Raw genomic sequence first — 14868 nt, 5'->3', positions numbered from 1 at the left:
GTAATTCAGGTAGCTGAAATCACTGCTCATCCCACACTTCTGTCATCTCCTTCTCCTGGTGTAGTATCTTCCTTTGCCCAGCCTCTCTTACCACTGTAAACAGAAAAAATCCCCTTACTTAGATTGAGTAGTTAAGATATAAACCTGAGTCTTTTTACAGCATAGACATTAAGGAGTGGGCTGGTTCTCCACCCCTCACACCCCTTGCCCCGAAGTACCCGTTATACAGCTTTTTGTTGTTCCCTTGGAACCACAAGCACAACTCATAGTCAGAACACAAGAACGTAATGAAGCAAGGGAGGCCTCACAGTTTTCTCACATTGGGTTAAAAAGTTGTGTGCAGCTTCAATTTGTTTGGTCCATACATGGAACAAATGCAGACACACAGCAACTTCACGCTTTTGTTTCCTCCAAAGCCCCTGTATTGGGGTTCTGGCATGAGCTTTTCAAATGGTAACAGAATGTGCCATGCCACATGTTTCCAGCATCCATAAATAAGCCCAAACAATTTTTACTATTCTAAACATCAGGTGTGGGGGGCATGATTTTTCCTGAACCTTTGACAGTACAGCTGTGAACCATTCATTTGATTACAGCTGTTATTTCTGGCTTCATGTATACTGAAATAAGATTAAAATAACTGGAAGTTAGGTGGAAATTCTGATTATACACAGTGCTTTTTGTGGAACTCAGGGCAACCAGGAATGGCTGAGCAACATCTGGGATCACCAAGCTATGTTTATGAACTCATTTATCTGTGGATTACCTTGGGCTCCTGGAACTAATGATACAACGCTTGTTCCCCAGAAGCTGCTGGAGCTCAGCTGCAGAGCAATGGTATTTGCCTTATTTTCTCAAGAAACATACGTGTTCTCATTTACATAACACTAATTTGACATTACAATCATGACTTCCAGAAAAACACTGGTAATTACAAGGATGAAGAAATAAGTCTGAAGACAGTGCTGCCTTTTAGAACAATTATAATTTCATTAAAATAGGAACATAACTTAAAGATAGATTTTATTCTCTTTGATGATTTACTCATGCAAACTGCACATAAAAGAAAACAGTACAGTTTGTGAAACATGTCAAATGTAAAGACCCAAAATGCTAAGTACAGAAGTAGTGTGACAACGTCTCAAAACGGAATCCATGGTAGTACGGCTAATACCTTTTCTCTATTTGCTGAACACAGATTTTAATGGTTCTTTTTCCAGCCCCACTGTTAAAATCATTAACTGTTTACACATCTCCTATACACTTATGTAGACTTATTTTACAAGCGCAACAGTTTTGTTATAAAAAAAAACTCCACTTATATGATTTAAAAGCCTTTGTGTTTAGGAGAGCAAATTATAGTATAATCAATGAGGCCGCATCTAGTCCACCAAAACTACAATGAAAAGTGACTGTAGAGCTTTCTTGCAGAATTCACATTTTGTGCCTTTGCAATTAATTTCTTTCTCGCAAGAGGTCCATTGTATTTAACCATCCTGGAAACGTTCAGTAACTGTTACAGCTTTTTATCTTGAAATTGGGAAAGCAAGACTTGTAAACACATGAGGTTATCAACACAACTTTCTTAGTTTTAAAATACAAAATATTTAGAATCCCTAATATTTTCATGCTTAAAGCCCTGCAATGATACATATATGACTTAGATACTTCTTTGTCCAGTTTTCATTACAGTATGGTTGTATATATATTGCAGAAATTATATTTTCCTGTGGATCAATTACATTTTTAGATTTAAAACTGAACCAAATAGAAACTTGATGGCACCGACACTTAAAAACGCATGGTATAGTGTGGAGAAGGAAGAGCAAATGAACTACACAACCCATTATAAATGCATTAAATCTTTGTTATATACATAATGGAATCCTGCTTTACTGCCAGTTGCTACTATGCATCTGTTTTTGCTATTATACAAAGTTTTCCGACCTGAAAGCACACATCTACTTTTTTTAAAACAACTTAATCTATTGTAAAATATTGTACTGTATTTTGAACATGAGTACAGAATCAAAATAGATAATGGCACATTTAAAAAACTCAATATCCTACAGATGATTGGATAATGAGAAAAAGTGTACCTACAATCATCTCATCAGAAACAAACTACATCATGGAATGTTAGTTATCCAAGTTCGCACAGTAAATAACATTTTAAAACTGCAATCACCTATCAGCCAGCATCACATTGAAGGCATCTTTAAACATTCAAGCAAAAGACTGCTGGCATTAACTACTGAACCATTCTCACACACACACCACACACACCACATTATAATTACATTGTTTCCAAGATACGGTAGATACTGATTTTTTTTTTTTCCACAAGAAAGGTATCAAAATTTTTGCTACTAAAAGATGACAGTGCTTACACAAGAATTAAGTACAAGTTAGCTTGCAAATACAAGACAATGACAAAAAAAAGTCGAGTTGTCTGAAGAAGGATTTTAGGCTTTTCTGGCATCCAAAATCATGAGTAAACTCCTTAGTCTGCGACTCAAAAATCCACAAAATATCAGCCTACTTTGGAATAACAAGTATTCCATATTAGATAACCCTGTATTTTACAATATGTTTACTGGTTTCAGCCTAGCAACAAGGGGTGGTTTTAGGTATCTATTCTGACTGGAGAATTAAAGCTCTCCTCCCACCAGAATCAAGTGTTGGTAGTGGGAAAAAAACCACTTGACATCCATTAAAAAAAAAAAAAAAAAAAAAGAATCAAATCTATTTAGTAATGATCCTCATCTAGGATTGGTATGTGCATAAGTACTGTATCTCATATACTGTACTGGCCCTATTAAACAAATGAAAAACCCCAACAGTTAAAAGCCAACCAAAATGCTATACATAAAAAACCCAAATGTTTTTCTTCCAATGTTCTTCCTCTCGTAATGTGCAAAACAACAAAAAGGCAAAAAGACTAAAAGCAAATTTACTGTTACTGTCTTTCTCTTGCCTAGTGCTTTATGACCTTGCTAACTTTACAAAGTCAATAGGGACTATGCAGAACTTTGGTATAAAAATGTCACATAATATTCCTATCACAGTCTTGGGGATGACCTTCAGTAATTCACCCCAATGTTTGTTAAAATAATACCAAATTAAAAATGAAATAAACCACATTGTACTGTACACACACTTTACACATTAAGCACAAAAAATAACTAGTAAAACTAATACTTAAAAAAAAAAGTCTTTTGCAAAGAGACTAGAACTGGTGTTCTGTCTTATTTCCACCTGCCAATCATTAAAGCCAAATTTAAGTTGGATTTTTAAAAATTTAAGCTACAATTTCTCCTAGATGGAGACTGGTCTGTTGTTGGTTTCCCTTTAAAGTCACAGATGTGTATCTAAGGAACTGATGCAACGCAAGTTTTTAATCAACTTCCTGACGGCTGGGCCTGGGAGGGAGGCGCCAGGACGATCTGGGACAGCACAGGCTCCGTGCTCTGGTCCGCCATCTGCGTGAGCACCGAGGTGGCCACCGCCTCCGCCTTGGACGTGGAGCTGACGCCGTTGGAAGTGCTGACGGAGCTGTGCTGGATCGCTTCCGTGTGCGGGCTGCTGGGCACAGAGATGTCTTCTGAGCTGTCATCCTTATCTGCAGCTGAACAAGAACAATTCCTTTATTTATTCTGTCCCGGGAATGCATGCCACCTCATCCCCGTAACAGCAATCAGCCCTAAACAACTAAAATTCATGCTGTGATGCAGTGCAAATTGCAAAACATGCTTATTTTAATTTAAAAAAGAATAATACCACATTGTAAGCATAAAAACTGGACTTCAGTATGGACTATTCAGGAAACCAGAACATTTTCATCTCTTCAAAGCCATGATTAAAATTTCCTACCTAGTAAATCAGACAGTGGGTGTTATACCTAATTCTAATGATGCATGTTCACATCAGTAAGCATTATTCACAGACTAAAAAATGCTATTTATTGTGTCTGCTTAGTAATCAAACAAGAATAATTCTACATTCAGTAATAAAATTTGTGATCATGAGTATGATATCTGAAAAGATATACTTACACCACTATATTTGCCGGACAATACTTACGCAAGTTTTCAGCCCCCATTCCTTTAACAGAGTGAAGTTCCATAACTTTACAAATGCCTCTCTATAGGTTTTAAAATGGTTAAAACTGGTTTTAAAAATATTTCTAGAGTATTTCAGGTGTTCTCCACAAAATCAAAGTGAATTAGCCACAGAATTACATAATTTTTTCCCATGACAGAAGGTAAGCAGGTTAAAAAAATTATCACTGTGCAAACTAGAATTTCCTAAACGATCATGATTTAAAATGTTCTTCTTGCACAGACATTCTAGTCATGCTAATCATCCTTTTTTCCAGAGCTGCAGGAGTTAGCCAAGGTATTATACAAACACTGCCAAACTAAAAGCTGAGTAGAAAAATAAAAAACCAAGAACAGAAAATTATCCTACTGTTTTTCACTCAAAAATAGAAATACTAATGCTGAATTTCATTATAACTGTTTTTGCATTACTTTGTGCTACTTAATGTTTTCAAGTACTTTTCACACCAGTTTTATAAACTGACCAAAACCAGTTTCCAGGTGGAACATTGGAATTCCCTTTTAAACTTACTACTGACTATCATGACAAAACATAGCCAGAAGCAGGCATGAAGCATTGCTCGGGACAAAGCAATGGAACAAAATTTGATCTTCTTTAGTCTTGTCTTTGCAATCCCTTTCAGATTTGCTTGAGGAAAGAAAAATGTGTCTGGGAAATACAAAAGATCATAAAATATATGTAAAAGTAAAGGGCAAGTGATAGATTATTTGCTCCCATTTAAGAGCATAATGCATGAAGAGCTATCAAATTGTGGACTTTGGTGCTAAAAATGTGGTCTATGCAGTGCACAATACTCAGCACTGCAGGAGCTCTTTAAGCTGGGGTCTTCAATTTCTTCCAGAGACAAGACTTTTAAACCATGCACAACATTTTTTAAGCAATTCAACTTTGATTATTTGATGAATGTAACATGTTTATTTAAATGTACTTTATAGGAACGCCATTTTCATGAACATATTGACTGAAACTGTTTTTTTTTCTCTCATAAACCGTAGTGTGGGTATGTCACTTAACCAACATGCTTTCCTAACAATATGCATACACAGATAATGTGATAAAATCCTTTCAGAGGGATGACATTACAACTATCATTCACGTTAAGCTTTTACTTTCAACAGACTTTCCAAGAAACTCAGCTATGCTTCCAATTGCCTTGCATAATACTATTTTTTTCTCAAATGTAGGTTTCTGCCACTGATAAGTATTTTAGGTCTGACTCATTCTGTACTCTTTACTAAATCAGAAGCATTATAGTACTACACTGAAGGCTGAAAACAAGCACTACTAGACAGGCCATTCACTAATCCTTCAACAAAGAAATCCTTGGCATGGAATCACTTTGACAGTTCATGACTTACAATGAAATGTTTCACATCCCAATTCAGGAACATGAATCCTCAAAACATCAAAATGCAAGAAACCTATGGTTTGTTCTTTGTGTGTGGGTTTTTTGGGTTTTTGTTTGTTTGTTTGTTTGGGTTTTTTTTGTTAAAAACCTTGCATGCATAATGTTATCCCCTAGTAGCTTCTGTATGAAATTATGTTGTTCTGTCAGATGGGAGCCATAATGGCCTCATCCCTGCAGCAATCATTGTTAATATAAATCCCAAACGTATTTCTATACTGTTCCAATTTACTCCAAGATGCTATTTTCTGTCTTGTCAAAATGACTGGAGATCAAAGGACCAAGATTTATAAGCTCAAAACTGACAAAATCAGTATTCTAAATATATATGGCAATACAGAGTTGCTAAATCTCCTGAATCTTTTAAATTAAAAAATATTGCCCATTCTGATGAAATTGCTTACAATGACTACAAGTAAAGATGGTGGCTATTAAGTTTTATCGCAAGCACCTGAGGATCTGTTTGCATGCAGTACAAAATGTTCCTTTATTCTCCTGAATTACTGACACTGGCAAATTAAAATGAAGTGGCTACATATGGCAGAAACAATCTTCACATTTACAAATATCTTGAAATATCACTAAATCATAAAAACGAAAGCTGTGGGTTATATATTATGAATGTTGCCTAATGCATTCCCAGCTCAGTTATTTGTAACAAATTTGTGTACAATGGACAAAATTGGCCATTTATTCTACAGCAGCAGCAGCTGGTTCTGGCACTGTGTATCACAGCCAAAAAGGAAGCTACAAGTCAGGAAAGCATAATTAACCTTTAAAATGCTGGAAGGATGAAAAGTCAATAGAACAACTTAAAATAAAAATATGGATTAGAAAATATTGGTATTGACAGTGTCAGTATTCCCCTCAAAACCAGAACTATTTTTAAAAACAGCCTCTCTACAGAAAAGCAGTCGCTTAATGTGGATATCAAAACAATCTAGAAGACATTGTACAGTAGGAGCCATGAACCTGCATCTGATTATTTTAATGGCTCGACTGATCCTGGATGTTATGGTAAATGAGGACAGCTGTTATAGTACCTCTACTGAAATCTCATTACAATGAAGGAAAAACACCCACAAGGACCTTTCACTGTGTTAGGCTACGATAAAGTACAAGAAATGATTTATCATGTGCTCTTAATACTTTAATTATATTTTCTAAAGCAGGTGTAGTAACAGATAGTCCTTAAATGCTAATTATCATATGCATTCATTAAACCAACATAAACCTTACAGTGTTATGCAACAATTCAATTTTGACTTAAACATATATTTTTAAATATCATGTATTAATTCCTGTCTTCCAATAACTTAAAAAAAAAAAGCTCTTTAATGTAATATATGTTATATTAGAACTGCACTTCTCAATTTTAATGTTCATTCAGTTCATTTTGGCAGTATTTCATTGATGCAGCCTCAGGCTATAGGTAATGGAACATTACTCACTATGATAGCCAGATTTCTTCTGCATGGCAGTTACAGGGCAATCTTTATGAGCCAGAAGAAGCTGTTTCAGCTGTGCCACTTCATTTCTCAGCAGGGTGACTTCATTCTAAAGCAGAAGAAAGTTATGTACTTTACCAGGCTCAAACTACACACGTTTTGAAGGTAAGCATTAAGTTTTATAGGGTTTTCAGTTGTTCATTTAGGGGTAGCTGAAATACAAGAAGTTTCCATTCAGTATATATTTATTTTATCTTAGGAAATGCAAATATTAGCTGAAACTTGGCTAGTTTTGTTACATTAACTGGGAAATGCTTGGGTTTTTTTTTTTTTTAGAAATACAACATACATTTTTCTGTTTGCAGATGCAGAGTCTACATATAGACTCATTCACATGATCCAGCTACTGTGAGACTCTTCTGGAAGGTTTTGTGATGAATTTTAATCAGAGTAAACCTACATTTAGCTACACACATTTTAACAGATGTCACGGCAAACATTAAAAAAGGGAAAAACATAAAAGAAAATCCAAAAAGCAAATGCAGAATAATTTCTTAGTGACTCTATTTATACTTAGACTTCAAAAAAAAATCTCACATATGGGAAAATAATTTAGCAAATATTGGTTGATCTCCAGACTGATTTTTATTTTGGCAGCCATACATAAACATGTTCTCTGAAGGGATCATTGATAATAATGACAAAATCCGGAGATGTCAGCTTGTGTCGCTAAAGCAGAGCACAATCTAAGAGACAGCACCTGCACAATCCAGCGCCTGGGTTCATTTCCAGACTGTGCCTTTCCACTATTGGGTGACCTTGAGCAAGGTCATTTCACTGCTTCGTGCTTCACCTTCCCCATTTGTAAACTGGAGGACAGCAATACTTACCTTCCCTGGAAAGCAGCTTGGTGTCTAGAGATGAGGAGTGCTACGCAGCTGCATTACATCTGACAATCCAAATTAAGAATGGTATGGCATTTTGATAGACCCACTTATACTTTGTAGAGTAGAAAAATATTTATGAATCAAATTATCTGTAATGCTTTGTGATCCTCGTATCTGGACACAATACATGTTTTTAACGGGTTATTTTATTTTGAATATAAATCTTTTCTATTAACACTTGAAGTTACTCCAAGTATAAGAACCTTTGGATATTATTGTAAAATACTACACGTGACACAATTATTTAGTAAATGCTTATGTTTATGCATTTAGGAGCAAGTTTAAGAAAAAAACCAGAGGAAAACTGGATTGCACCTGAAATTATCTGCAAAATAAACTACAAGAAAGTCAACTTATTTACTTGCAAGCAAGAAATAAAGCAATGCAGCCAGAGATGAGATGAATTACAAGTTAAAGAATTCCAAAAGTAAACAATTCTTCCAGAACAGAACTTATTACATTTAATTACACAAAGTAACTAAAATATCAGACTATCAAAGAAAACCTCCTCTGTTTTCTGTCTTCATTCAGACAACAACAAATTTCAAGCCTTTATACCTGCAAAATCATCTTAAGGCCTCCTTTTTTACTCAGTCCTTTTATGCATAGAATACCCTTTAGAAACTTTTTATTAAAAGTAAAACCTGAAAGATGCCAAAAATCTGACTTCACAGACATTTATAATGAAAAAAAACAGTGACTGCAAACAAAAAGGTTTGCAATGAAAGAAACCCAACCAAAAGCCCCACAAATTCTCTACCAGGTGGCACTACATGTCCTGAAACCTTAGGCTATTAAGAAAGCACAGGACTACTGACTGCAGCTGTCTGCCCTTAGTTCACCATGTTATTTACTGAGGAGCCACAAATCTTGATACCATGCAGGCAGCTGCACAGAATTGACACAGGTCGGGTAGAAAAAAACCACACTGATGTAGTTTTGAGACACTTGATAACCTACAGAAGCAACAGTGTTCAAGACTATGAAATATAGTTCTGTTAGCTCAAAGGAACTCTGACAATCAGAAAAAGGCTTGCAGAAATTTTCTATCTTATCTCCCACATTTTAAGGAAGAATTTTATATACAAAGTATATAAAGTATGTATATATGTAAGTATGAAGTGGCTGTTCATCCGTGGAAGTAAAATTATATGTTTATGAAAAAATTTTGTAAGAGTTTATAGATCAATGTCAGCTGTATTAAAAATATTAAGACTGACAATACAAATTAAGACTGATAATACAAAAAGCAAATATATTATCTTACATTAAGGCAAACTTGAAAAACACAAATCAGCATTCCTATATAAAAGAGACTGAGGTAATCTCTAGAACAGTGGCAGCTGTATATTCCATAACAGGAACACTTGTGCCAACAGTGCTATATATACAATGCACACGCCACTTGTGATACTAGAACAGAGCTCTGTCTGCTAAACACATGGATGGGGAATGCCACAGAAAGACAATCTATGGCTGCCATTTACGTATCACCAGTAAGAACCACTTCAAACTGGTAAAGGGGGGCTGTTCAGAACCCATTCCTATACATATTGCAGTTAATTATATTGCTTGTGACAACAGCAAATCTTTCCATCTCATTCGAAACATGTCAGTGTGTGGTGATCATTTAATATGTGGCTAACATATTGAAAGCAGGCTACCAAGAAACACATGAAACACTTTTAAAAGGTGGCACAAAGAAAGATTATTTCAAATTTTTACACTGGAAGGGTTCCCCTCTTTAGTCAGATGGAACCAAGTGCAGGCATCAACAGTTCTTTACAGAAGTATGCAATATAGCTCACACACTGTTGAGAAGAATTTGCATGTTCCCACATTTCAAAATGTGCTAGCATGAGAAAGCAGGTTTCTGGACAAAAGCATATCGACTTGAACCTGCACTCCATCTTTCAAAAGATGCTTTCCCTTCTGCATTCTTATTAAGGGAGGTCACAGTTTATGACACATTCTTCTCTATCTGCCCATTCCCCCCTGCACCCAAAATGCTGATGTAATAGTGGGACCACAGGACCACATTAGCCCTTAATCAGCACAGTGTGGTAAAACATTTGTGATATGTTACCACTCAAAGTACCATCAGAGGCAGGTGAATGTAATTTCTGAGGATAGGGGATTGTCTGTGGCTGAACAGCATTCTTCCTGTTTCTTTTTGGGCAACTTCCTCTATGGAAAAGAATCCTTACTTACGGGCATACTTTAATAATTTAGCCTTCCTGAACAGTTTCTGCAGCATCAGTACAAACCATCACTCGATTGCTGCTCACTGAAAACCCACTGTGCCCTCATGAGGAAGACAGGCCATTCTTCTAAAGCTTCACCCACTGAGACTATTAAAGCAACAGGGACCAAATACAGAACATAAATGCACTTTGGCATCTGATCCTGCAGTGTGGCTCAGCAGCCACTGTGGGCATTTGTCAATACCTCCTTATACCCTGCAGGATTGTGCAAGGCACAGAGGCCACACAAGCTGGTGAATAAAATTTAAGATCAATAAACATGTCAACAATGAACAGTAAATAAACTTCAAAATGTTGGAAGCATGAAAAAAACTTACACAGCAGAGCCCATAATAAAGACAGCCTACCTAACATATATATGTTACTAGAGGTGTAATAGATGGAAATTTTCCCTTAAGCAAGTATCTGAAAAATACTGCTTAAAAATGAAGCTACCTTCAAGCATTTTAAAGAAAAACTTGATAGAAGTAAATCTACAGAACAAAATAAATACATCAACCAAGCAAACCTCTTCAAAATCCACACATACTGTTAGTGAGCTTCCAGTCTTAAAAACCTTCACAATGACACTGGAATCTCTGACACAGACATTACAAGAAAGCCAGTAACAGCATTGAAAGGAGTCAGAATTGCTACATGAAGAAATGCAATGCGGGCCTTTCAGTATGAACCTGCTTTTGGAAATGTGACATCTTGGTAATTTCAGCTGAGCAGGCCACTTAGACTTTAAACAAAATATGAACTATTAACCCCAACACATTCTATAAACCTGCATTAAGGAAGAACTCCAAACTTAATAAATTTTCTATTAAATATAAGTAATCATGGGTCACTACTGCCCACTCTGCTGATCAACTGTGTTAGCCTATCAAGTTATTATTATGGATATATAGGATTGATTCATGTTTTCACATAAAGTATAGTGTAATTATTTCTCTAATATCCAATTTTCTTTTCAAGTTATTCTGTACTTTACAGTTAACAGTTTTGCTTTTGATAGACTGTAAGAAAATCTTAAATTCACTATTACTGAATTAACACTTGGAAACCTTTTGCTTATGGTACTTATTTTTATGTTATAAAACTTTATATATATATGTGAAAGGCAGTTCACATGATAGCAAACATTACTTTCACTAAAAAGCTGAATTACAGCAGAGTTTTTTTCATTCCCCTTCACTCCTTTCTTTGATTATTTAAGCTACAGTGCTACATATAATTATATAATTAATAGACTTAATTGAGGACTGTGCATTAAGTGAATATGTCTAAAGACTGTGAATAGGTATGAGAAAAATTTGTAAGAAATTTAAGTAATGCTTGTGCACAGTGTCATGATTCTTGGAAGACAGGAAGGCATTTCACAGTGTGTGCTTTGGTAGGAATCTTTTTACATTTCAGGGTCTGTATACTGAGTATTTTTGAAGACATGAACATGAAGATGACTGACACACTGTAATTTTGATTATATGATAAAAAATAACCTCAACGTGCCCTCCTTTTCTGTTGATCAAATGGTGATGTTTTCTATAGCAAACAGCACAAGAGGTGAGTTTTCATAGGAAGATGATGATCTGTGAATTTGACTCAGTGAACAACTCTGATGAAGAAAAACAAGTGACACTTTAACATATCAAAATACATCTCACTGAATTTTCTAAATGAATGCTTAATTTAGGAATTACATAGTTTTCCATTCAGCAACTTTCAAAATGAAGATTTTGGACTTGTTATTTTGAAAACAGTAATTTGTGCCAACTTTTCATGTGCTGCTGGAAAACATTAGGAAAGTATGCTTTAACATTTAATAGTAGTTTAAACAAAAGGGTCATGGATTGTTCTATGGGGGAAAAGTACATTCACATGACAACTTTCTGAGATCAGATGAAGTGGAAAAGCGACCTGCAACATATACTGGCCCTACCCTCTTACAACACACTTCATCTCTATAGGATTTAGGTGCTGGTGGTAAAAATTTGCACTGCCACTGCCGTACCCATCCTGTGGACAAAAGAGGACCTCAGTATCCACTGATGTCAACCTGGCACCTTTCACAAGCATTACAATCACATTAAAAGAAAAAAGGTTAAAAAGAACCAAAGGAAATAAGCCCAAAACTTACTAAACTAAACCAGGCTGTGATACAAATTAAGAGCAAGATGTGTTCAAGGCAAGACTATTACTTTGCTCATAAGTGTTTATTCCAACACATCTTGTCAATTTAGTATCATAGTCTGAAAGTTACTTTAAATGGAACAAAGAATAGAAGGGTATGATCCTTAAATTTACACATCTTGAAATATGAATATGCTCTTATCCTCTAATTTTACTGCTATATGCAACTAGCTCTGATTTTAAGCCTGAGCTGAGCCACCATTTATTTTCCAGATTTCATGCCAAGTTTTAAGCTCCACTGATCAAGGATCACCGTATAAGAACAAAAAAACTTACTAAATTTTCCTTTAAATAGGAAGTATACCTGTAACTGGCCATTTAGTGAGCTCAGGTCCTCAGCTTTTTTCTCCAACGACTGCACCCAGACTTTCCGTTTCTGTCGGCACCTGGAAGCAGCAGCCCGGTTTCTCTCCAGGAACTTTCTCCTTTTCTCATCAGGGTCTTCATTGGCAGCTCTTCTTCGCCGACCGCCTGTATTTGGTGTTTGTGGCGTAGGCTGAGCTGGTGATGCCTGAAAACAGTCATGACTTAACCTATAGCACTGGTATAAATAGTCATCATGTCTTGAGAAAAGCATTCAGGACATTCCTAAATACATTCAGGTTACACACTTCTTTTTTTGAAAGCTGTGCCCATTTAACTGTACAGAGATGATTTAAAAACTTTCAACCATATTTACACTCCAGATCATCTTACATTAACGTATTACATCCAAAATAGCTTTCAAGCTACATTTAGTAGGAAATGAATTTTCCATTTTTGACTCTTCCCACACATCTAGTCACAACTGAAAAATGACACAATTGCTTATGCCCACTACATAGAAGCTGTCTGACAAATGCTGGCAGTGCTGAGACTCCCTGATCCCTCGATCTCCAGATAGCAATTTCCTACTTGTTGATGTGTTCCCCACCACTGAATAACAATTTCCCTTAATCTACCCACATTACATGACAGTACCAAAATACTTCAGCATTTTAAATCATACATTATACTAATTTCACATTTGTATACAGACCCTAGACAAAGATTTAATGAAATATAATAACAATATAATGATCTTAAACTCCTTTAAAGAGATAAGATAAAACATAACTGTTCACATGACATTCACGGGTGCACCTCTGCGTTCAGTCTAGCACAGCAAGGAAGTTTTATTTTTAAATTAAAAATCCCAAACATGTATCACCTGGCACATCAATTTGACATTAATTCTAAATAGTGAAGAATAAAAAAAACCACTGGGAACTCAAATCAGTATTTTAAGAATTAAACACTTGCTATTTTTGATTAATACTAATTGTAAAATAACTCTAAAACAATCAAACAGCAATTTCCATCTTCTGAAAATTCTGCTATGTGATATTATGAAAATATTCCTTAAAAAAGCCTCAAGGCAGTATGGGAGAACAGCAGCCTTAAGAAAGAGATTCTTTTATGATGGATCACTTTTTTTCCCCTCTTCTGTTCCAAATATATTTGTTTTGATACGCAGTGGCCAGTGTAAGAATCTGAGGCTTTTGTTGCAGGTATAAGTCCTGTCAGTTCTGGGCCAGGTATGTAGCTTTTATAAAATTAAAATTATGCTACAAATTCTGAAAATAACTCTGAGATTTTTAAAAGCATTTAGAAAACACATTCCAAAAGGTTTTTAGAAATAGAACAGCTGCTGTCCTCCAGGATTCACTGGGAAGTGTATCTTTCCTTCCAGCAGCACGCCCACTTCCAGTCTGACTCAGAGGTTTTGCCTTTTACTCCCCTATTCTGATCTATCGTCCCAAAAGGACAACAAATCACACCTAAAACCAGAGCCCCCCTTCCAGAGCCAGAGATGAAGTACACTTAATAATAGAGCTGAAACTCTTCCTGTGGCAGCCCAGAAAAAATCCTTCAAGCAAATTAATGCAAGCACAATACCTGATGCAACAAAACAATTTCTAACCGGATTTATGATATAAATTATAATAAATGTAAAACAGATGCAAGAGAACACAAACCAGAAGCACTTATTTTTTCAAATACATATATACTGACCAGCTGTAAAAAATTCAGCTACCACAGAATCTCCTATCAAGAAACTTGAGAAATCAGGACTTAGTTCTACATTTGAGCATAGATTCTACCTGTTTTTTGGATAATAGATTTTAGAAGTATTTAAGAACATATAAGATCTGTAAACATTTTACTATTATAGGGCTATTGACTACAAGAGGAGTCTGTTAAATCTCTATTTTACAAACCAAGAGTATAGAAAAAAATATATGTATTTGCAAAATAAAAAGAGGGGGTAGGAGGCAAGTGTCCACTGTTGTCATACCGGTGTTTCAGTTGTTGAAGTTGCAGGCTGTTGTAGTGACTGTGGCCGTGGTTCCTCTGACTGAGTCCTAACCAACCCACTTGCATGTCCCTTGGCAGTATCTCCATTTGTTACCTGAGGGTGCTGCTGGGTCAAGGCTGCTTTCAATCTCTAAAAGCAGAAAATAAAGAAGAAAAATAAAAGAAATATT

The 14868-nt window shown here is 35.7% G+C and overlaps 1 protein-coding gene across 36 annotated transcripts in view; it reads right to left on the bottom strand.

Annotated features, from left to right (window-relative positions):
• Window positions 1-966: 966 nt before the first annotated feature.
• ATF2 (activating transcription factor 2) overlaps window positions 967-14868 on the bottom strand; it is a 47480-nt gene continuing 33578 nt past the window's right edge. For all 36 annotated transcript variants that reach the window (XM_086897763.1, XM_086897787.1, XM_086897764.1 and 33 more), the window contains 4 exons: window positions 14679-14828; window positions 12666-12872; window positions 6979-7084; window positions 967-3628 (listed from right to left, as the gene is read on the bottom strand). In XM_086897763.1, coding sequence (XP_086753889.1) covers window positions 3402-3628; window positions 6979-7084; window positions 12666-12872; window positions 14679-14828 — 690 coding nt within the window. In that variant the 3' untranslated portion in view covers window positions 967-3401. The remainder of the gene's footprint in view (window positions 3629-6978; window positions 7085-12665; window positions 12873-14678; window positions 14829-14868) is intronic.

The sequence above is a fragment of the Cyanistes caeruleus genome, chromosome 7 (genome assembly GCF_971803275.1).
Source record: "Cyanistes caeruleus chromosome 7, bCyaCae1.hap1.1, whole genome shotgun sequence".
NCBI classification, from domain to species: Eukaryota; Metazoa; Chordata; class Aves; order Passeriformes; family Paridae; genus Cyanistes; species Cyanistes caeruleus.
This window is presented reverse-complemented; position numbering and strand designations above follow the sequence as displayed.